Here is a 24,949-nt window from a genome sequence, read left to right on the forward strand (position 1 = left end):
GTGGAGTACGTAGTAGGTAACCAATAAATACTGAATTGAATTGAACTGAAGTCCAGGTTATCATCTAAGACATTATTGTATAAAAAAGCAGTATTTTGAATAATTCCAGATGCATTTCTACATCGTCCCATTTAATCTGCTATTCACTATATGCAGAGGCACTTAAGCTAAAAATGTTTAACTTCTACTTGCTCTTTATTATGAAGAACTTTCTTTATACTGATCTTGAATATTGCAGGTTTTTCCTCAACCTACAAATTCTTGTAAAGGTTCTTTATTTCAGAGAAAATGTTATTCAGTCACAGAGAGGCCAGATAGAAGAGTTAGAGCACTTGGCTGAGATCCTGAAAACTCAGTTGAGAAGAAAAGAAAATGAAATTGAGTTATCTCTTCTTCAGCTTCGAGAACAGCAAGCTACAGATCAAAGGTATGTTAAAACAGAAATATCACTTTGATAAGGTCAAAATTAGTTTAAAATACTTTATCATGTGCCATAGAAGGGTAAGTCTTGTCTATTTTAAAAAAATCATGTTTTCACTTAACATTCCTCGTATAAGCCTCCTCTAGACCTACTAACTGCTCTCAACAGCTCAGGGGAAAGGGCATTTTCCCCATCCTACTCTGCCTTCTCTTTTTTCCCCCACTCATTTGTCCATTTGTTTCACTTATCATAACTGTAGGAAGTTCTGATGCCATTTGGTTGCACCTGCCAAGGGAAATATACATGACAAGGACCGTGCTGTTGACACATCTTGCGAATAAGTCCAGCCTCATATAATTTTTTTTTTCAAAGTTAAACAAATTCCATAACATGTTACCAGTATTTTTAGTCCCAAAAAGATGTTTGTTATCTCTCCTAATATTCAAAATTTGCCTCAAATTCTGTTGATTATTGTGGGTGCCGAGGGGGCCCTTCAGCGGTCTCCTTGCTACCTCTTCATTTTTGATGTACTGGATTTTCTTTCCCATCCTCCTTGTGTCGTTTTTGCTTCCTAATACTTTTGGTTCCCAAAGTATCTCCCCTGTTTTATACTTTAACACTATGTTTCCAACAAGACTTTATCTTATTACCATATTCTTCCTCAAATGATTCTCCCATTCCTTCCTTTTTTCTTTTTTTCTTTCCCTTTGTTTCCCTTCTATTTGTTTTCTTGGACCAAGGATACCCAGAAGTAGAGGGAGTGGCACATTAAATGGCTAGGTATCCAGCACTTTGCTTAAACAATCATTAACATGTTCCCAATCTTGTTTCACTTCCCTTCACCTTTATTTTCTTCAGTTAATTAGCCCCAAGCATATAAGATGTCATCTCTCCCAGGAATACTGCGGTATATATCTCTGATAGGCATTTTTTTTTAATGTAACACCATGCCATTATTGCACAAAATTAACGGCAGTTCCTTGATACCCTCTAATAACCAGTCTATATTCAGAATTCCCTGAACGTGTCTTCTCTTGTTTGTTTAAAATGGAATTCAAATGAGGTCTACATATTGCATTTGACATCTCTTATGTCTCTTATTTCTCTCTTAATGTTTTTTAAACCAGACCTAGATCCTCTATTTGTTTTTCCTCTCTCCAGTGTATATGATATGATGCTTATGTGGCTAAGTTCTCATGTAGAAAAACCAGTATGATTTTCTGGTTTCTCATTTTGGATTCAGAGTTTAATCCTCCTTTAACAAACTAACCTGCCGTGGTAATGTTTGAAAAAACTAGGAAAAGATTCATCATATGAGACTTGTTTTAAGAACAATAAAATGAGCGGCGCCTGGGTGGCTCAGTGGTTTAGGCCTCTGCCTTTGACTCAGGTCATGATCTCGGGGTCCTGGGATTGAGCCCCGCATCGGGCTCTCTGCTCGATGGGGAGCCTGCTTCCCCCGTCTCTCCGCCTGCCTTTCTGCCTGCTTGTGATCTCTCTGTCAAATAAATATATAAAAAATCTTAAAAAATAAAATTTTTTTAGAAAGAACAATAAAATGGGCTGAAAATATAAGAAGCTTTATATTTCAAAGATTCAAAAGATTAGTATTCTCTCTGATTATATATAAAATTAAATTATATAATGAAATCCTGTATATTTAGTGATATTTATATATCCTTCTAAGAGCAAGGCAAAAGAAACATGAATATTTTTGAGAATTATATTAGGCAATACAATTTGAAGCCTGTCTTTGAACCAGCTTGAATACCTAAGAGTCTCTGTTCCTGTAGGAAGAAGAACTGATTAGACTTGGTCTTGGAAAACCAAGACACAATTCCTTCTGAGAAACAATGCGACAGGACCAGACCCCAAAACTCAATATGACCTTAATAAATTACTAACAGCCATATTTAAGATATTACCTAAATATAAAAATTCTATGCTTAGACCAAGCCCAAGCTTAGAGCGTACCCCATCACCTTTACTCCATGGCTGAGGACAGGGTTATCAGAGATTACTTTCTCTGTTATATTTCTTGAATTCCCAAAGAGTAAGATGGACGCTGTTTTGGCCATGGCCTCTTCCAAAGGGATATGATCGTCTAGGAACTGGAATATTCAGTATTCCAGTTCCTAGATAATAATTCCAGTTCCTAAATAATATATAATATTAATATATATAATATATATAATATATAATATTCAGTATTCCAGTTCCTAGATAATTCCAGTTCCTAAATAATGAATATTTAATATTCATTAAAAGATAGATCCAAAAGTCCTTCAATCCAGGACTAGAACAGCAGAAGAAATGGAGCGACAGATAGGTATGTGCGGTTTCTCCTATAAATATTGCCAGCAAGAGACACCAACATATACACTTCAACGAGTTTACCTTAAAAACTAAACTAAGGCCCTCCTTAGGGAGCTGGATTATTCACTTGATAGCAATCTCTTTTGTCAGGAATTAGAAGTAAGAGAAAGTGAGTATTATAGGTAAAAGAACTTCTGTTGCAGAGGCCAAAGAAATAAACCACTTAGTATCCTACCTCACTGATTTTATAATATTGAAAATCGCATGTTACTTGCTTAGAAAGGAAAGGTACCTTTAGTAAATAGCATATTGTTCCTTGAAATATAGTTGTAGAAAACTGAAGAAATGACTTCCAATAAAGGTCTTTAAGTCTTTTTTTCTTGTATGTTTACACATAGCTCAAAATTTTATATGTAACAGCAAATTTTTGAGACTAATGGAAAACTGTTGAAAAAAAGGCTGGGGAGAATATAAAACTTGGTATAATTTACTGTAAAGAAAAATCACAAAATGGAAAACATATTTAACTTCTCTTTCACGGATGCATTATTTCAAATTTGAAATTCTAGAAGTCTGATCAGGATGTTGGGCTCCTTGTTCTCAAACATGAACCTAACGTAGTCGTAATCTTCAGAGTGCAGTGCTCGATATTTATGGCAAAGAGCTTTTTCATAGAATATTACAGAAACTCTTCAGAGTATGTGTTTAATAGACCAGTTTGGTTTGGCATCAACTTGACATAAACTTTTGGTTATCCAAAGCCCTTAATTGCTTTGAAGTAAAAGCCCAGTGCTGTTCTTTTTTATTAAAATCATGTTTTTTCCTGTTATTGTGGTCTATTTTGGAAGACTGAGTTGTGATTTTTGCATATGTTCTACATAATGCCTCATTAGCAAAAAATCTTGTATCATTTACAAGTAGCCTGAATGTCTGTGTTGTTTTGAACAAAAATCCATATTAAAATTTAAACAATATAAAAATGCACATTTTCTGCTTATTAAAAAGTCCGTCTTAAATTAAATGCAAAGCAGTAACCAGTGAACACATGTACATGAACATTAAAATCAGAATGATTTTACCTTTTATTGGCTTTTTCAACTCCAAAAATATTTATACTCTTACCAAATGTGTAACTAGTTTGTACTAAGTGGTTTTTTTAGTAAATGTTAGGGTGTTTACCTTCTTAATTAAAAATCATGTAAGTTCCATAATATCCCAGTGGAGGAAATTTAACCTATAAATGTTCCAGACACTCAGACTTGCCCTCTTCCCTTTGGTTGACAACAGACTGTCAAATCTTAAAACAGAGAATCCTTTTGCAGCCATGCAGTCAGTGTAAGAAACAGCTGGGCTCTAGGGGCCCCATCTTTCCCTTCTAGGCACACAACAGGGTTACTTCCTGGCACTCTTAAGTTCTTCCCCAGTGTTTTATTTTGAAAAATTGCATACCTACAGAAAAGTTGTAAGAATAGTCATGTGAACACTCACATACCTTTCACCTCTTTGTGTATTTGTGAATGACACAAGCCTGTTCTGCATTCTGCATGCACATGCATGAGCACTTTTCCTTCCTTTCCTTCCTTTCTCCCTCCCTTCCTCCCATGCCCCCATCTGAGAGTTAGACACATGTATCCTTTTGCTCTCTGTACACTTCTAACTATCTTCTAAGAACAGAGACATCCTCCTGCATAACCACTCTATGGCTGTCATACTCAAGACGCTTAATTAAGTAGCATCATCTAACACAGAGTCCATATTCAGATGCCCCAGTTGTATCCCTTATAGCAGGGGTGTTTTGTTTTGTTTTGTTTTCCAATAGCTGGTTTTAGTTTGTTTTGCTTAGTTTTCATCTAGTATCCAATTAGGGGTCATGTATTGTATTTAATTGTCATGTCTTTTAGGTTTCCTTTATTCCAGAGTGGTTCCCCATTTCCAGCCCATTGATAGTTGTTTGCAGAACGCCCCTCAATTTGTATTTGTCTGATTATCCAGCCCCCTAATTTAGAGGGCACATCTGGTCCTTGGATGGAAGGGTAAATGGGGCCACGGATAACCATGTACACGTTATGATTACACAGGCAGCTGATCTGTCATTTTTTAAAAATATATCCACCAAGCTTTTGCTGCTGTTTTTAAAACTAGAATTTGCCCAGTGGAAAGTATCATAGTCAAAGACCATTTCTTTTCTCCCTGTGTTTTTTTATTATTATTATCATTATTATTATTATTATTGTATCATACTCAAATACCATTTCTTTTCTCCCTGTGTTTATTATTATTATTACCATCATCATCATCTAAGATTTTTCTGGGATAGCAGCTTGTTGTATTTTCTTAGCACTTAATATGAAAACAGAAATTGTCACAATTTATAGTAACGACTGTAGTAGAGCATACTTGGGAGTGGAAAGACAGAAGTAGGAGTATCTCCAAGGAAGCAGACAGCCTACAAGAGCGGGAACAAGTGGTCTCTTTGGATTGGATTTGACTGGCGGTTCCCTTACCTAAGGACTCTGGTCAAATTCTTTACTTTGCTAAGCCTTAGTTAGCTACCTCAGCTATAAAATAAAGAGATTGAAATGAGTAAGTGGTTCCCTACCTTTGAAACAACATACTTTCGTCCCCAGGGACCTTGTGTTTCTGAAAGCTTTTTATCTACTAAGTAAGCAGTGTTTATTAATTTAATCAACCTATTGTGTTTTTTTCTTGTATTCATCAAAGACCTATATTATGCCAAACATTGCTTCTGATAATTGTGAAGTAACCTGTGTCATTGAACTGACTTGGTATAATTTTATCAAAAAATAAAGACAAAACAAAACTTTCACTTTTGCAACTTAATTGCTAGTAAACCTACATTTCCCGTTAGACTTTTTGATATATTGAATGTAATTCTCAGATTCCCACTATTAGTTGGAATCCATTAAACTTGACCTTTAAAATGATCCTTTTTAGAAAATCAGCCAGGATTTCAGTTCTTCCTGTCTCCAAGTAGTCCTTGGGAGTGCTCCCTCCATTTTCATAAGAGAGTGATTATATGCATATAGAGTGCTTGACAAAACTGTATCTCTCTATTCCTTGTGGGTGTTGAGTGTAAGAAAATATTGAGCTCTGATTCTGTTTTGACCCACCACCACAAGCAAGGTATGATCCACAGACAAATAAACATACAGACATAAATTTTTTTCTTTATGCGATCTCAAGTCGGGGAGCATCGTTTTCACCTATGAACTCAGGTAGCAATTTTGAGCAAAAATCATTACCTTTCAAATAAATTTGCCTCAGCTCTCTTAGTGAGACTTATTCCATTTAATTTACTAGCAACCTTCTGTAATATTCAGTAGTATTACCTTGCTAGTGACTATTATCTGTGTACCCCTGGTCAAAGCTATAAATGATCTACATTTCTTTTAACAGCACACAGAATGTCTGCCACTGTTTAAAAAAAAAAAAATACTGTAGGGTTGGTTTGTTTGTTTGTTTTGACATCTTAATTTTATTATATTTTTTCAGTGTTCCAAGATTTATTGTTTATGCACCACACCCATGTTCCATGCAATTTGTGCCCTCCTTAACACCCACCACCAGGCTCACCCATCCCCCCTCAGTTTGTTTCTTAGAGCCCACAGTCTCTCATCTTTCGTCTCCCCCTCCAATTTATCCCAATTCACTTTTTCTTTCCTTCTCCTAATGTCCTCCATGTTATTCTTTATGCTCCACAAATAAGTGAAACCATACAAGAGTTGGTATTCTCTGCTTGACTTATTTCACTCAGCATAATCTCCTCCAGTCCCGTCCATGCTGATACAAAATTTGGGTATTCATCCTTTCTGATGGCTGCGTAATATTCCATTTGGAATATGGACTACATCTTCTTTATCCATTCATCTGTTGAAGGGCATCTCGGCTCTTTCCACAGTTTGGTGATTATGGACATTGCTGCTATGAACGTTGGGGTACATATGGTGCTTCTTTTCACTACACCTATATCTTTGGGATAAATGCCCAGTAGTGCCATTGCAGGGTCATAGAGTAGCTCGATTTTTAATTTTTTGAAGAGCCTCGACACTATTATCCAAAGTGGCTGCACCAACTTGCATTCCCACCAGCAGTGTAAAAGAGTTCCTCTTTTGTAGAAGTGTTTTAAACCTAAGGTTGTTTTCAACCTTATCCCCCAAATTTAGTCAGCCTAAAACTGTGACTCAAAGAGAGCCTCTCCATTCTGTCATAAGTATTTTACTCAACTATTTTCCAGAATCTCATAGCCTAGCTTCTGTATTCTATAGCCTTGCCTTCTCTTCTAAATGGTGTTAAATACTACATTATAACATTTTTGTCTCATAAAATCAAGAGGCTTTCTTTAGCATTCATAATTTCTACTGGAACAAAGAATGAAATGGCGACGGGGGCTGGGAGGGATAGTGTGAGAGAGAGTTGTATGCCTGGGGAATTAAGTGTAAGAAACTTATACTGGAGGAAAGATTTTTGCTTCTCAAGATTTCATATTAGACTATACATTACATAGCTCCACTGAAAGTTTTTCCTTCTCCAGTGTATCTGAGGTTTTAAGTTTCTGGATTTATTATGGCACCCAGTAGCAAAGCCGGAGTCAAGTGTTTTCAAGGCTTCCATTAGAAATTCCTTTTTCAGAGTTTATTGCTTGACTGTTTCCAATTATATGAGGGAAACTTGGCACATAGGTTGTTGAACTGGATTACTTTTTTCAACATAAAATCTAATTTATTTCAGTTTGTTTTTAATCTAGAGATGAGCCAACAACTCTTCAAATGGTTTTAGAAGATTTGATCATAATTCTAAATAATATGTCTATAAAAAAAACAAGAAAAAGAAAAGAAAACCACATTTTCCAACTTAATTGTCCAAGGTTTTTTGCAAAATCCTTGTTGAAAAATTTGAGAAATTTATTTTTACAAAGCACATAATTAGCCTGCTTGATATCTGTTTGCAGATCATTTCACCATGTGTAATGCAGCGTGTATGAATTGTTGCATGACTGTCAGAGTACATCTGAATGTTTTACCATGGATCATTCTTTCTGTTAGAACGTCATCATTCTGAAGACTTGATGTTCCCATCACTGTGCATGAAGCAGAGCAAGAAAGCATGATGTGGTGGTCACTTAAAACACTCCTTATAAAATTAGCCCCATCTCTATTCTTCAAAGGAAACAAACCTGAGGCCCTCCTCCTACCTTTTGCACAGAGGTCTAGGACAAGCCTCTAGGCACTGACTCTAGCCCCTTTTTGCCTCCATCATCCTCACATTCCTTGTCAGCTTTTTGTGACACTGCTTTCCCTCTTTTCCCTCTCAGCCAACCCTTATTTTTTTTTATCATATTTCATCTAGAAGAATGTTGAATCGATTGTCTGGTTTAAGACAATTTTCCATTGTACACCTTCCTGAAGGCCAGACCACATTTATCACATTGTTGATTTTGATATTTTACGTCTTAGCGCTTTCAACTGGATGGCTAACCATCCTTTCCTTCCCACCATTACCCTCAAAAGTATCTACCATGGGGGTCAGTTAAGCATCCAACTTGGTTTCGGCTCAGGTCGTGATCTCAGGGTTGTGAGATCGAGCCCTGCAGCGGGCTCCATGCTCAGCCTAGAGTCTGCTTCAGATTTTCTCTCCCTCTGTCCCCCTCCACTTGTATGCTCTTTCTCTCTCTCTCATATAAATAAATCTTTTGAAAAAAATCTAATCATAATAATGAGTCTTACAGATAAAGCCCCTAAAACTGACCCTTGAAAATAATCATTGAAGACTTACAGGTGTTGCATTAGCCCAGATTAGGTGTACTCTCAAGCAAACTGACTTTTAACTTAAAGGACCACATTAGTATTGTTCCCTAACTACTACTGCAGTTGTATTAGTATCTACCTGGTGGGCAATATTAGCATAAAATACTAAGTCACTTTTCTTGGCAATATTTTGAAAAGTTTAATCATCAAGGAGTTTAGGAAAGTATTCAAGAAAACATCCGCCAGTTAAACCACACTGAAAAGTTTTTGAAAGATGCTTACCAGCCCTCGCCTTATAAAAAAATGTAAAAATTAAAACCTGTTATTTCTATGACCCTGTGTGGCTGAGTGGATTAATGGGCCTTAATTCTTTGTTAATATCACCAAGTAATTCTTACCCAAATGTGTGTGTGTGTGTGTGTGTGTGTGTCTATCTTCTTTAAAATATTAAAATATTTAAAAACAAGAAGAATAAAATATTAGAGATAACTGCAAATATAAGAAAAGATTTGAAATTACTTGGCTAGCATTCTGTCCTTCCGTATCAATAACTGTCACTCACCATTGAGTGGTCAAGCCAAGTCATTCTGGGAAAAGCAGATTAAGTTATATTTTGAACTTCTAATCATGAAAAAATAAATATCTTCTTTATTAGACTTATGTAAAATGTATTTTCCCTTCATACTATTAAGTGTATATTTTTTTTTATTTTTTTTTTTTAGTGAGTAAAGAGCATGCTATGGGGAAGAATAGTGAGTGTACTACTGGATGTGCGCTCAGAACTACTAGATAATGTGTTTTAGACACATAATTATTTTAACATTGTGTTAAGACTCTATCCTGGGTAAGATCCAGGTTCTTGGACTTGTTTATCTTCTGTGTGAGGACAACTAACTGTCCGATGCCAAAATACAATGAACTTTCAAATATCAAAGAGGAAAATTAAGTATTCCAAGTCCTCAGCTGGTTTACAGATGTGTGAGCTTTGTAGTCCATTTTCTGGTTCCAGTAGGGCATTGTGACAATCTTTCCAATATGTGTACACTAGATAAGTTTTGGAAGTAAAATTACTTACTTTAAATCCTGAAGTAAGTTCTGAATTTAAAATGTTTATGCTTTTTTTTTTCTTAAAGAAATGAAGTCTAAAACTGAGCTTCACAAGCGTTAAGATACTTTTGAATATAAAACGTATGAGATTAAGGAGACTACCTCTGTTGGGAAAGTAAATGTCTCTTAAAACGAGTATTCATTTAGCTCTATGATTAACCTTTAACAAGATCTTCCTGTTAAATTCTGCATTTGCTTTAATCTCAGTAGGAAAAATACAAACTAGTATTACAGCATATAGAGTTTCTTATATACCCTGTGGACGTCAAATGATCTCTTACAGCTAAAGGCACATCTGCAACATATTTAAATGCCAGCTTTGGGCATTATTAGTATAAAATGCTAAGTCACTTTTTTGGGAAATATTTTGAAAAGTTGAAGCTCCAGGAGGAAACTCCAGTAAATGGTAATCTTATGATACCATTTGTTTTAAGGGAGTGGTAGGAAGAGGAGTGGCTGTCTTGCACATTTTTCTCTTAAGGAAAAGTAGTATGATCGTCCTCCTTAAAGTAAGTATGGCGTGGAACGATTGCTGTGCTATGGACTGATGTCCTTTTGCACCATCTTTCAGGACGCCGTAAAAGGGTTTTACGTGCATATTATCAGTTGTTGTGGAGGTGACACAGGTCCTCAAATGTGAGTCTCCCCTCAAACTCTGAGAGTCTGATTTAATGAAAGTTAAAGAACAATGATTGGTTGGTTTTAAATAATAAATCTATCCTAAGTGTATAATAAACTAAAAACTTAGGTAACATTTCAATGAAAAATTGTGATTCCACCCCAGATTTTTTTCTTTTGCCTTGCATTTTTTTACTCTGTCTCTCTTTTCTTAAACATTGTTGAAGGTCAAACATTCGGGACAATGTAGAAATGATTAAGCTTCATAAACAACTAGTGGAAAAAAGCAATGCTCTTTCAGTAATGGAAGGAAAATTTATTCAGCTTCAAGAGGTACTGTGATCATTTTTTTTTATTATGGTGATACATAGATACAAAGTTATCTATGTGTTACATAGGGTATACATAGATATACTATCAAAGATAGTGTTTAAGTTATATTTTTTAATAGATTGGTCATAACACTAAGAAGTTATTTTTAAAGATGCTCTTTTTTCTTAAATGTGTATGATTTCACTTCGTATATTATTTGTAATTTATAACCTAATGACTAAAGAAATAACTGCTTGGACTTTTTATAAATATCTGTGTCATCTCAAAGTAATAAATATATTTATCATAAATTATTTCATGCCAAGAAAATATATTTTTAACTCCTTTTATCTGAATTCTTATGGACACATAGCACTGAAGGGTTAGATGTATTTGCATCTATCTTCAGTTACAAGCATTTATGAGATATCCAAGATAGATCAAGTTAAAAATACGAGTAATCAGGTTTTGTTCAGTGTTTCTTTGATGCAGTGTTTTGTCACTAACCACCATTCTCACAAAATATTTGAGTACCCATCATGTCAACTATCAGTGTACTTATTTTAAATCTTGACCATTCAGGTTGGAAATACTTGGGACTCTTCATCCCGGCTGCCTTAGGACTGTAGCCCTACAGGAATGTGCCATCAGAAAATGCCTATTTATTGGAACTGCATAATTAACATAGGTTCTGGAATTAATGAACTCCAAAACATTCCAGACGAGCAGAATTCATATTAAGCAGTACTTTATTTGAAGTACAGAGATAAGGAAAGCAGTAAATTGATGGAAAGCATAGTCATCTGAAGCCTAAATTTACTACTGAATTAGATAAATATTTTTAAAATGTATTCTGGTTGGTGTTTTCCCTCCTGTAGGAACCTCCTTTAATGTGAAGTAATAATAACTGCCTTCCATATAAATATGAGGATTTATGAAAGAGAGAAGACTAGTTGGAGAGTGGAGACAATAGCACTGTCTGCCCACAGATAGAAGAGGGAGGTTAAGCAAACACGGAGCTGAGGGCCATTTCTAACATGGGAATTAGGGAAGGAATTAAAAAAGTGAGCTTACATTCTTTCATCATTGTGACCATTTTGGCTTCCATTTAACAGTACTGCCAGGTATTTGTTCAAAGACCAACAAGGACAAGTGTCTGCAATGGCACAGGCTCCTCTTAGGGGGATTGATACTGAGTAAAGAAAGATTTGAGAGGTTCAGACCAACAGCTTCAATGAATGAGGTAGGAAGCCCAGGAAAAGCTGGTTAAAGATAGCGTGCTATGATAAGACCAGGAAAAAGTTGGACTGAAGTTACTCAAGGGCCATGTTTCCTTTAAATGATTGGAGAACTTTAGTAGAACATAAGTGATACTAATTAGCAGATGAGCCATTGGGTGTTACATGTTATGGTTGTATGGTCTCTATGAGAAAACTTTAGTATGATCATCTTTTTACTTGTTAAAAAAAAGCATGTGACATTAAGAATATAAATTAGAATTTTAAACATATTCATAAATGCCAGTTTAAAAATTAAGAAATTGGGATGCCTGGCTGTTTCGGTCAGAGTGGTGAGTTCAGGCCCCACTTGGGGCGTAGAGATTACTTAAAAATGAATAAATATAAAAATCTGTTTTAAAAAATTAAGATTTCAATAACTATTGTACTGAATTGAAAATTTCAACCTAATTGTATTAAAACAACCTTCTGTTCGGCTGTTTATGTGCTGTGGTGACAAATCCTTTCAAGTCTGATTATCTATGGTCAGCATTTTTAGACAGCACGTCCAACCACAGTAACCACAGCAGAAAGAAAAAAAATTGCTGAAACTAATTTACTCACTGGTCGCCAATCAGTCAAAAACTAGGGGGAAATAAAGGACAAAATTTTGCATTATGTGATTCTGCGCTAAGAGAATCCTGTACTTTTTTTCCCTCATTATACACCTAAGTGTCTCCATGGACAGGTAGCCCATATGCATTGTCTGTGAGGTGAAGAATAAACTGTATAAGGTGAGCTTTAGGAGTAAATTCACTTATAAAATTGTCATCACTTACTTAATGCAGAATCCAAAAATTAACTTTGAAAAAATTTTCTTTTTGTTTTTTAGAAGCAAAGAAGTCTCCGGATCAGCCATGATGCCTTGATGGCAAACGGAGATGAGCTAAATAGGCAGCTCAAGGAGCAGCGTTTAAAATGCTGCAGTCTTGAGAAACAGTTACATTCCGTGACATTTTCTGAAAAAAGAGTAGAGGAGGTAAGCCTCCAAAAGTTTATTAACCATTCCTTGCATTAAAACTTCTCTGTCCCTGTTTCGAAAAAGTAAAATAGACACATTCCAAATAGTACCTTTATTTAAAGATCCTGAACTACGTACATGGTGCTTTGGGCACAGCAAAATATAGTAAGTTTGTTGGGTACATGCCAACTCAGTGCCTCGAAATAGTGCAAATGTGTTGATAACCACAGTTTCCCTAAGAATCTTTCCCTAAGGATTAATTCATAAGGAAAAGGAACACATAACATTTTGCGACTTACCTGTGGAACTTAACTTTCTCAGCCTTAACATCTGATTAGCCATTTGAGGTACCAAGACCTTGTTAGACAAATACACGTCTGTTTTTGAGGGGGAAGATATTCTGTTCTGCTACATCAGCAGTTCTGTGACATTATTTCCTTTTTTACTAGGAAGTTGTTTGAAAACTCATCTTTCTATTATTGTTGCTACTCATGTCTCCCAGCTAGCACAGTCTCTGTCATCTTTGAAACTTGTTCTTGAAGAGAATGGCAATGAAATAAGATGCCTACATTCTGTTCTGATCTCGAGAGAATCCTTACTGTGTCTCAAACTAGCATCAAAAGGGAATTATGAACATGGAAATGAATTTTAAGAGGACTGACCCCTGGGAAAAAGTTTTAACTACAAAATATACCAGTGAATAAAACTTAAACATGAATGCTAGGAATAAATTCAGAAAACTATATTTTAGTCATAAAGCTATAGTGGTTATCCCGAGTTTATTTCTAAAATTATTCAATAAAACAAGGTATACGATTTTATTTATTCATTCATTTATTTAAAAGATGTGCTACTGGCTCTTTGTAAATTCCAGATAACATAAGAAATTGTGTCTTCAGAGTGAATTGTGATTTGTTTGAACCATGAACCAAAAGAAAAGTTAATCCTTTCATTTTTTATGGGCCAATTGGAAATTAATACAAAATGAATAAAATGATGGAATTCATCAGGAGGGAAAATAAAAAATATTACGTTTCCCAGACTTCATAGCAAACTTTTAACACATTCTTTATTGAGTTTTGGCACATGTCACCATAAAGCAATGCATACGTTTCTACTAAATTAAAACAGAAATATTAATTTCATGTTTACTTAACAACTTGGAAAAAATCAATGCTAAATTAAATACAGACAATAAAAGTTGACTAGTTAGCAGCTGAAATTTAGAAGTCAAGACTAAAACATCTTAGCTTCCTCTCATGTTATTTTACTCCTGTGTGGCTTTATTGGATATTCACCTAATGTGTCATTTTCTTTTCATTTTAGCTGCAGGATAGAATTAATGATTTAGAAAAGGAACGGGAACTTTTAAAGGAAAACTATGATAAACTTTATAACAGGTAAATCATTATTACATGTGTTCTCTCATTCTCTTGTTTGAGATCTTTTGTATCACAGCAATGGGTGTCAGAATATCTAATATTGATTAAAGAATTAGCAATGGATAATTGCAAGAAATATGTATGTGTTCTAAAAAAAAAATAAGCTTTTTTTTAGGCATTCGTAGAAAGTTCTTGAAGCTGAGCAGTAGTCTTACTAGAAAACCGTATCATTTTGTTGCCAGTAACAACTGCTGTTACCACTTATTGAATATAAACTGTAAGCAAGCAGCCACTGTACTAAATATTTCTCTTTCATGTATTATTAAAAATTTCTCGCAACAACCTGGGAATGTAGGTAGTATAAATGCTAATTTTGCAGGCAATGAAAATAAAACAGAAATAGGTAACTTACCTACACTCTAAAAGTTTGGAAGTTACAAAGCTTGTATTTGTACTACTTTTGGTCTCTCCAAGCCCTGGTCTCTTCCACTGGGCTCTCCAACCTATTAGCCAAGAATGATTCTCTTGGTGGAAAACAAAGGTGTGCACTTACACTTGTCTCTGCTCCTTATAAAAAGAAACTCAAGTATCTTTATCTCAAGATAAATTTGTTTATTTATATATAAGTAATCTCTACACCCAACATGGGACTCAAACTCATGACCCCAAGACAAAGAGTCACATGTATTTCCAACTAAGGCAGCCAGACACCCCTCAAGATGAATTTTAAAGAGCAACTTCAGTTTTGTTTTTTAATCTACTTCATAGTGATAGTATTTTAAAGAATTAATCCTTGTTAATAATGTTAGAAACAAAATTCCACACCACAGCCAAGCTTAGTTAAGCAGTACAGATACCTGTGTGTGTGTGTGTGTGTGTGTCTGTGTCTGTGTATATATGTGTATTTTCAAGTCTTTTTAGTATATAATAACTGATAAAGGATAAATAAAAGTTTATATGAAAGCAGATTTAATATATATATTAGAAGATATATGTTAGAGCTGATATTCAACAGTTGCTTCTATTATCTTCTGAAACATCAGAAAGTAGCCATCTGATGATGTACAGACACACCTCTCTTTAACTGTATGTTTTGGATGTTTTGTAAACTGAATTTACATTTTATAAATTAATCAGAGTGTAGGGTTAGGCTTTTATTTATTTTTACTTTGAAAAGATTCATAGAGTATTGTTAGACATCATTCCAGTTCACAGATCATCTGTGGTGTTTACCGACTAGTGTTGATTATCTTTGCACAGTGGCTCGTTATATGAAGAGTTATTAATAACAGATTCAGACATCAGTTAAAATAATATCTGGGGCTCTCCAACAAGGAAGCCTGGCTAAAAATCTTTATGTGGGATCTACCTTGGACCCCTTCCAGATCACTTGGCCCAATTTGCTTTCTTCTGATGCCTTTCTCATCAGCCCCATTAATTTTACCTAGAGCATTTATTATGATTCCTGTTTTGTATTTTCATTTCTATAGAACAATACAAGGTTTATATTGATATTTATCTAAGTATCTAGTAGTTATGTTTGAAAATTCCAAATTTCGGTATATAGATCATACAACCACTGCATTGTAGGGCAGAGAAAATAATGTTATCCTCATATTTTAGAAATGAGGGAACTGAGACTCAAGAAAAATTAAGAAACATATACAGAGTCACACAGCATTGCTGAGACACCAGTATTGGACCCAAACCCAATTCTTTTGACTCTAAAACTTGAATTTCTTTCACTGTGCTTCACTATCTCTTGGATTTTAATTGCATTGGGAAACTGATTCTGTGGAAGGAAAATGTTCATGGAATAATAGAACTACCATACATTCAGAGATTTTTATTGGTTTATATTTATCTTCAACATCTTATAATTTCAAATAATTTAACATGGTCTTAATACAAGAAAATAACTGCCATTGGCCATTACTTATACATTTTCTACTTCCCAATTTGAGGATTTACTGAACATACCTTCTGGGAATAAAAAACATTAAACTTAGCTGGGAATAATGCATAAATGGAATTTTGAGGGAGACATGTTTTTCTCATGTTTACTTTATCACTATGAAACTTTATCTCTCCATATTAGAAGATGATCTGAGAGTGTAAATCTGAGTTTGAAGGGTTTTTTTTAATGTTTTATGCTTGAGCTACAGTTTTTTTCCTGTCATATTAAAAACAGACTTCATTATGCTGCTTACACTTGAATTTTGTGTGAGATGTATGGAAGTAAATGTATGTAGTGAGTGTCAAAACATTTTGTGTCCAAAAAAAATTAATGTCACTTAAGCACAAAACCCAGCAAGCACACATGATAGCAAATAGAACTATAACATTCTCTAATACAAATTTTTAATATATAATTTGTTTTCAGAAGCAGAGTTGGAGAAACTTCTACAAAAATCATCGTTGTCCTTATGATTCTTTACAGCTTTTGTGTTGCATGGCACTGTTATTCATCATTGCCAACAACTAGTGCTCATCAAAAACTAAATAAATTTTACTCCCTGTTTGGTTAGTCATAGTGATAGCGTGTTTTTTCAAGGAGAGCATTTGTTTGTTATTCAAAGTTGGCTAGTTTTCAGGGGAAAAATATGATTTGCAGATTACATTCTCATCTTCCTTTTCCAAATGAAATTTTGAATGTGTTTATTACTTGACATATGACATATTAGAGAATCATCTGGTTAGATAAAACCCTCATGTTAGAATTTGGTATGAGCTTGTTTTAATATGCAAGAACATTTTTGATACAATGCCATGAAATAAGTATGACTTTAAGAAATATTCCATTTAAAGATTCAGAGTAAATTTTTCGCAGTTAAATCTGTGTGGTCAGAGAGAAACTTTATACTACAATATTGTAAAGCCATGTCCCATTTTTTAAGTTATTATAGTTTTAGAGTGGTATAACTGATGAATCCAATAGTCCTTCCACTAGAGTATATATGAATAACCCGGAAAACAGCAAAATGTAGGTTAACCACCCCTTTGGAACCTCCCTCCCCTGCCTAGGACCACCATGCAATTCAGATTTAGTTGATTTGAGATAGGATCCAGACAATCTGTTAGAGGGGATTTTAAAAGGTATTGACTCCCTTGAAGACACTAATCTAATACCTACTTTAAAAAAAGAGTCGGTTTAGTTTTTGAAGATGGTATTAACCGCTTCAAGAATTGTTTTTTACTGTGTAATTAGGAGTCATCCATTATCCAGAATTTAATGGAACACTGCTCACCATCCATAGACTCTCTGGGCTCCATTTCTATAAAGTGAACACCCGTCCCCTGCAATCTTCTAGGAACCGTGAGAGCTCATGTGATCAAATAGGAGCACTTGGTGCTTCCCAGAAATCAAACTGAGTACATTTGGAGCATCATTGTCCTTCAGTAAGTGAGATGGCCCTATGTAAATACATATTTAATTTCCGTTAGGTCCTAACTAAAGTACCTATGGATCTCTTTGTGGATGACTTAGACCTTATTCTTCCCTCTGTCTCCCATTAGGGTGCCCTTAAACATTAGAATACATGGAATTTCTTCTGTAAGGAAAAAGACTTTAGGGTGGGGACGAATTCTTCAGCTCTTATTTCTGTCTGATCATGTTGTTCAGTAGTGCGTGTGCTCACCCACGACTGCCAGTGGACATGCCAGCGACCACAGGCACCAATGGGCATTCAAATGTAGAGCGACATTTTCTCACTTCTGCAACAGAATGTAGCAATGAAATGTGCACACGGACCAACTGTGATTCCCCCTCAGTTGTCACTGTAGGCAATATACGAAAACATTTTCATGAATAAAAGGTTCTCAAAGACTGTTCTCATATGCAGATTTAATCATGTACACAGCCTTTACAAAGAAAATGGAGCCAGATGTGGTTCACCATTTATAGTTACACAGATGGCTCCAAGCATAGAGGAATACAGTAAATTCAAAAGGAATTCCTCATGAAACTCCAGTGGAATGTAATCCTAAATTTAGAAGAAGATAGCAGTGGACTAAATTCAGATTGACTTATGCTGATTTACACTAGTATTTTGTGGGTTTGGAAAAACCAGGCTGCTAAATTGTTCTTAATTTAAACACATACAGCTTCTGATGTTTCTGCCAGATTAACTGTTGGTGATCTTTTTGCTGGTACTAATGCTATTGGAACACTACTGTTTCTAATTTTTGGCATCTGATATAATGTATAATTGTGCCTATTTCATCATGCTAATTTTTTTTTCCGGGTAGTACATGTTTTTAATAATACAAGACACACACATACACACACACACACACGTTTTGGTTTACATAATTTGACCAGAACAAAAAGCATATTTGTTCTTTATTTTAAAAAGTGAAAATGTAAAGAAATATTCTTTAATATTTAAAGTACATACTTTCATGTAAGTCTAGGTAATTGTACCTCTGATAAAATTGACTTGAAATATTGGTATATAGGTCCATGCATTTCTTGAGATTCCGTTTGTGAAATGAGATGTCATATTTAGAGAAACTTCTAGAATTCCATTTCTTTTACATTCATATTATTTTAAATGCAATAAAAACATTCAAAATGTAAAATCGACACACAATTCTTTTCCTTTGAAAGCTATGCCTCCTAGAAAGGTATCTCTTTTGGAATAAAACCTCGAGGAGCAACATTAAGGGCAATTTTCAATAACAAGTTTTTCTTCCATTTACTGCATCATCAGTACAAAACAAGATTTTATAAAGTTTTTGTTTCATTTGCCGGGTTTAAAATAAGGAGAAGGGTCAAAGCTGCTGATAATTATTCAGTCATATCAGGCCTCACAGATAATAGTTTTCTGCTGAAATATAGATCAAGATCACTTTTCCCAAAACCTGGCTATCACCTGGGGAAGCTTTGTAAAACTGAATTCCTGGGCCCCAGGACCTTCATTTTTAAATCTCCCTGATTTCAGTGCAGCTGGCCTAGCGCAAGTGTTTAGTTCATCAGCATTCAGCAGCCACTAGCGTAAATGAATGCTGGGATTTCATCATCAGTAGACTGGAACGTGAGTTTAAACGGCTACGCTTTTACTAGGGAATAACATTTCTGTCTTCGTCCTTCTTACCAGGGTGTTCTCACTGGGTTTCCACACCAGCCGTGTTACAAGTAAAACTTTGTTCTTAGCCTGTTATTGCTGTTGGTGTTTTAGGACAAAAACTACAGTCAGTGCTTCTTCACAACAGAATTACTGTCTTGTCATTCACTGTGCTATTCATTTCATGGCCAGAATTTTGTGAATGTGTTATTAGCACACTCAGTAAAAGTTTCAGATTCTAGAAGTGGAGATCAGGTGGCGAGCCCCTTTTCCCTGTATTAAGAGGGTTTGTATGTGGGAGAGAAGAGTTTTATCCAAAGCCGCTGGCTGAGGCTTGGAATTGCGGATTCCTCTGGAGTATGTACAGTATCTGAATTCCTTTACTAGTCCCACAAAAGCTGCACACTGCCAACTTTTCTGACTGTAGAGCTCTAAATTAAGGCCAGTTCCTTTGCTCATCCCACAACCCTTTCATGTTTCCTAACCGCAGCCTGAGAAAGGCGCCTTGGTTTCAACAGCAGCAGACCAGCATATGTTTACTTAATTCCTAAGACATGATGACAGTGGTCTCTGTGCCACTAAAAGCTTTTCTCTCTCGTATTTTCGGTCGAAGCCGATTTCCAGGCTCTCCTTGCATGTCACGTGTGTTTTGCAGTGCCTTCAGTGCTGCCCACGAAGAGCAATGGAAGTTAAAGGAACAGCAGCTGAAAGTTCAGATCGCTCAACTCGAGACTGCCTTAAAATCTGACCTAACAGACAAAACTGAAATCCTTGACAGATTCAAAACCGAAAGAGGTACATACAAAACGACTACTGACTTATTCATTTCAGACATCTGTCTTATTCTTGTTATTCACTGACTCAGCACTGATGAGGCACCTACTGTTTTGCCAGGCGCCTTGCTCCATATGGGGAACACAGCTCATATTAACGGCCATCCACTTGCATGAGCTTACCGGTCACTCCAGATTTCCATTTACTCAGCCTAGCATATGTGCCAAAGGACTTGTTTTTTCATCAGAGATACTTTTATTCAGATTACCTTTCATTTTGTTGTCTTCGTTGTTGCTTTCCTAAATGTCAGTCAAGCCTTTCTGTATACAGCAGTCAACAAGCATTTATTGAGCCTCCAGAATGTGCTAGACACTGTTCGAAGTTCTGGGGAATACATTAATGACTGAAACAAAGGCCTTGCCCTCATGCAACATAAACTCAATAGGGAGAAACTGACAATAATTAAATAAATATGCAACGTGTCAGGTGGCGACAAGTGTAGTGGGAATAAAAACAAAGCAGCGTAAGATGACAGAGGAGCAGAAGTAGTTTCTGGTTTTGATAGGCCTAGCAGGGAAGATCTCTGCAATAATGAGAACGTCTAAATCTACTCTGTGACAGTGAACTTAAATACCAGGAAGACTTGTCAAGATGTCCCTGCTAAAATAATAATCATTAATAAGTTTCATATACAAGTCACAGATCTCACCCTTCTCATCTCATGGAAATAAAATAATTATAATTAAAGTAGATGTCTGATTTGCTAGATTATACACACAAGTGCACAACAGGGAAATTGAATTTTTTGTTTCAAACATTGTATCTGTTGCTTATCCACTACATAAACCAAAGGATGTTATAATAAGATTGCTTCTTTTGAACATTTGCAATTATGTTGCACAAGAGCATTTCAAAGTTTAATGCAGGCTCAGTTAAAAAAATCACATATTTAGTAAGTATTCTATATATTGATTTAGATCACAATGCCCTATTTTATTAAGGATAAGAGAGATTTTTTTTTTCCCATTTTGACATCTCTGAAATTAGGAGGCATCTTACAAATGATAACATTTTAAAATTATGGTCTGACCTTTTTTTAAGAAGTCTGAAATCGGAACACTTCTCGTAATTGATGTAGTCTTAAATTCAGTGAAACACACGTGTAGTATTTACTTACCAAGTGATTGAATTTTGGTGAAAAATTATTTATGAATTTTTCTTGGGAATATTGTGAGTAGAATGAGATAGTGACATGATTTGTAACTGGGTGGGTATTTGATGTCAAGGATATATAGTTCCTGACTTTCATGTGATACTTAACAGAGCGCTTTTGTTTACCAGCTGCTCAGTAAATCCTTGTTGACTGAAGGAAGCAGAAGCACTCTATATCCTCTCTCTTTTCCAAAGACAAGTGTAAACTGCTCATTCTTAAAGGAAGAGAAATGGAAAAAAAAGAAAACTCTTATTTCTGTGCTTTCTGTCTTTCCCTAAATATTAAAAGTTCTAAAACTCTTTATACATCTGAATTGGTCTCTAGAAAGAAACTCTTAAGGGGACAGAATCTTGGTGGTCTTTTTTTTTTTTTTTAAACTGATCTATTATTGTTGAATTAACTCCAAAGTTTCTTTTAAATGATTAAAACAACAGTTGCTAAGTTATTTTAATCCACCATTAACCCATTCTTCATCTTTTTTTTTTTTTTACTAGTTTTTATGTCTTCTTGGTATTTTTTTGAATGATTAAAAATAATTCATGTATAACCATTAAAAAAGTACGGTAAACCAAAAAAAAAAAAAAATCTAAAAGTCCCTCAATCACACAACCATAAGATAGTCACTATTACTATTTTTATGTGTGTCCTTCCAGAGTTGTTTCTATATGCATAGATAGTTTCATAATGTGCTTTTTAATTTACTCTATCATGAAATCATTCCTTGAGTATAAATGTAAATTCACATCATCATTATTTATAATGGCTGTCATAATGTTCCATGTGAGGATGTACCAAAGATTGTTTAACAATCTTCTGTGGATGAATTTTTAAATAGCTTCCACTTTTTAAAGTATCATAAACATCTTTCTACACAAATCTTTACACATTTATTCATTTGTCTTCATAAGAAAAATTGCTAGAACTGAATCTTTTTAATACAATTGTTATTTTAGTTATTTTGCTTGACTACCTGGAATTTATAGACCTAATGATTTAGGTGCAGAGGTTTTTTGTGAAAATGTTACAATAGATTATAAGAAAAATATTACAGCCTTGAGCCATTGTTTTCCAGGGAAATACTAAACAAACAAAAAAAATTAGAATTATCTATATAAGGAAGTCTTTTAATATTTAGGAAGTTCCTTTTTGTATTGCGGATTTTGAAATTGTTTCATTTTACTTTGAAGTCTCTTCACACATTTACCTTTTCATGTATCAAGTGTTCTTTGCCAGAAGATGTTTCCCTGGGTTCTTAGAGTCATTCATCTAACTGGCAAATTATTTTTAGAGAATACTCACCTCTTTATTCAAGGTACAAATTAGTTTCAGATTGTGTGAATATGTGGGGGAAGGATATGTAAATGCAGTTTGCATTTGCTTAATGCTTAAATTAACTGCATGTGTTTAAAGGCCCTGCTTTTGAAAGTTCCTTTCTATCTTTAGCCGAAATGCATAATTCAGCATAATGCATATGGTTATATTGATCACAGCTGAAGATATTAGCACAAAGGAGCTCTGAAAATTGTTTAGCTGAATTGTTCTCTGCACTCTGCTTATTAATGGTGTGCTTGAAGAACATAATTTTAAAAGAGTAAAATGTTATCTCATTTGAATAAAATGCTGTTTAGCTTAACCTGCTTTTTGTCAAATCATAAGGTAAGGAGGTTATTTTTCATCTTGTACAGGATGCTTTGATTTTTCATATTATAATTCAGCAAGTCTATCTCTTCTTTGAACTACAGCGTCTCCGTGCTTTTAAAAGATTCAGGAGTTCTACCCCCAGTAAACAGTTTGAGAAAGGAAAAATATTGTGGATAATTCTACATAAAATTTAGCAGAGAGAAAGGTACTGGCATTCAGTAATGTCTTCTTCCACTAATAAGTTATTTTCCCACTAATAACACCCTAGTTTCAAAAAGATCAGTGAAACGGGGACATGATTGTGGAAACAGAAACCAGCAAAGGAAGAAACATTTGAATAAGTTTATTTATACCTACTAGCATATCATCCTTAGGACCCTGCTCTGAAATATTGAAAGAATAGAAAAACTAGAGCACAAAACTAGAAATCAAAATACACTCTGTCTGGATGAAGGTGGGGAAGTCATGCCCTTTACCCTTTACCTCATTCTCACGACCCATAACACTTCTTGCAGGCCTGAGAAGGAAATTACATCATTCTCAAGACCTTTGGTTTTACATTTTTCTTACTGTATTTACCTTATTTTTGGTACCTAGCCATTCCTATCTAGATTTTTTAACCTAATCAACATAGAATAAAACATTTTGCCTTCTTATTCTACTCTGTAACCAAGAGTTGTTTATTTCCTCTATGAATTCATATTTATTATTAATCCTAATTTTTAATTTGAAGACAGGTATTTGACCTTACCTTCCAAAATTTCCAAATATTGTTCACATTTGGAAACTCTCTCATTTAGGTCACTGAGTATTAGCAGTTTATATTCTATACCTTTTAATCTTTTATCGATAAGATAAAAAACATTTATATATTTGATAGTAACATGTCTCTGCATACCTTAGAGTCACTTTCTTTTTTCCTTTTTAGTTTGCCAGGAAATATGTGACATTAAAAATATCCAGATTTAGGCCCTTGCTTCTTAACTGTGTAATTTACAATTTTCACTTATATGTAGCATTTATAGCTTGGGAACACAAAGCATTGTAAAAGTCAGAAATGTATTTTTGTATAAAAGGCATTCAGTGTGCAAATGTATTCACGTAAGGAATTCTTGGCAAATGCTTTGGCTTGCTTTTTGTAAGAAATGGAAACAAGAACGTACAACTTGAATTGGGAACTTTTGATAAACACAAGTCTTTGAAAATAGGATGAGATTAGTGGATACACTTTGGATGACATGGTTTAGAGTTAGGCTACAGGGAGCCAAAAAGAATACTTGAACTCTGTTGAAGAGTACACTTAAGAACATGAGACTAAGGAATAGATTTGTTAGCTAGCTTTTTTTTTCCTTTTAAGTTAAGCATATGTTTAATGCAGGGAGGAAAAAATTAGTCTCTTTGTAGAATTACTGTCTTCTGTAGCTCTACCCTATGCTCCTGCTTGTGGGTTCAGGTGAATGAGTGCCTTGGCGAATGTAACCTATCTCTACTCCTTAACGAGAGCTCTGAGTCCGTGTCCTACCAATTAATAGCACAAAATCAATGAATAAAGAGCACACATGAATTATTACTGATGCTACCATGCACTGGCTGAGAATCCATTTCTCCTATCTTAACAGATTTGTTCAAAGTGTGGTTGATTAAAATTATCGGTGTAGTTATTACCGGAGAAATTATGTTGTTTTAATAAAAAGACTTTATGCTAAATTTGGAAAAGAAAACTTGAAGTCAATTAAAACACTAAAAGGCAAAAAAAAAATTTTTTTTGCATGCCTTTCAGGACCCTTCATAAGTAAGTAAAAATCATAGATTTAGAAACATATTTTCTTAGGTATTTAGATAGAATGTTCCTTTGAAGTCTCAGAGGCCACAATTTCCTTATATTAATACTGTGAACTTAAGTCTTCAGTTTTTGATAAGCAACTGGATCATATGGTAGACACATGATAGTGTTCGCTTGTTCCTCATTCCCTCACTGCCTTTGTCTAGGTGCTAGCACAATTTCCTCTCTGACCAGAGCAATGCTTGTTTGAGCTTGGTGTGTATCAGGAATTAAATTAATTTTAAATGTGTTCTTACGCCTCAGGCTCTCTTCC

The 24,949-nt window shown here is 34.8% G+C and overlaps 1 protein-coding gene across 3 annotated transcripts in view; it reads left to right on the forward strand.

Annotated features, from left to right (window-relative positions):
- Window positions 1-24,949, forward strand: part of RPGRIP1L (RPGRIP1 like) — a 92,712-nt gene that overhangs the window by 13,608 nt on the left and 54,155 nt on the right. For 2 of the 3 annotated variants that reach the window (XM_032854454.1, XM_032854456.1), the window contains 5 exons: window positions 284-427; window positions 10,455-10,560; window positions 12,649-12,795; window positions 14,104-14,177; window positions 19,839-20,020. In XM_032854454.1, the coding sequence (XP_032710345.1) occupies window positions 284-427; window positions 10,455-10,560; window positions 12,649-12,795; window positions 14,104-14,177; window positions 19,839-20,020 (653 nt within the window). The remainder of the gene's footprint in view (window positions 1-283; window positions 428-10,454; window positions 10,561-12,648; window positions 12,796-14,103; window positions 14,178-19,838; window positions 20,021-24,949) is intronic. The other variant, XM_032854455.1, reaches the window with a different exon arrangement.

The sequence above is a fragment of the Lontra canadensis genome, unplaced genomic scaffold (assembly GCF_010015895.1).
Source record: "Lontra canadensis isolate GAN:19392208 unplaced genomic scaffold, GSC_riverotter_1.0 scaffold8, whole genome shotgun sequence".
Taxonomy (NCBI): Eukaryota; Metazoa; Chordata; class Mammalia; order Carnivora; family Mustelidae; genus Lontra; species Lontra canadensis.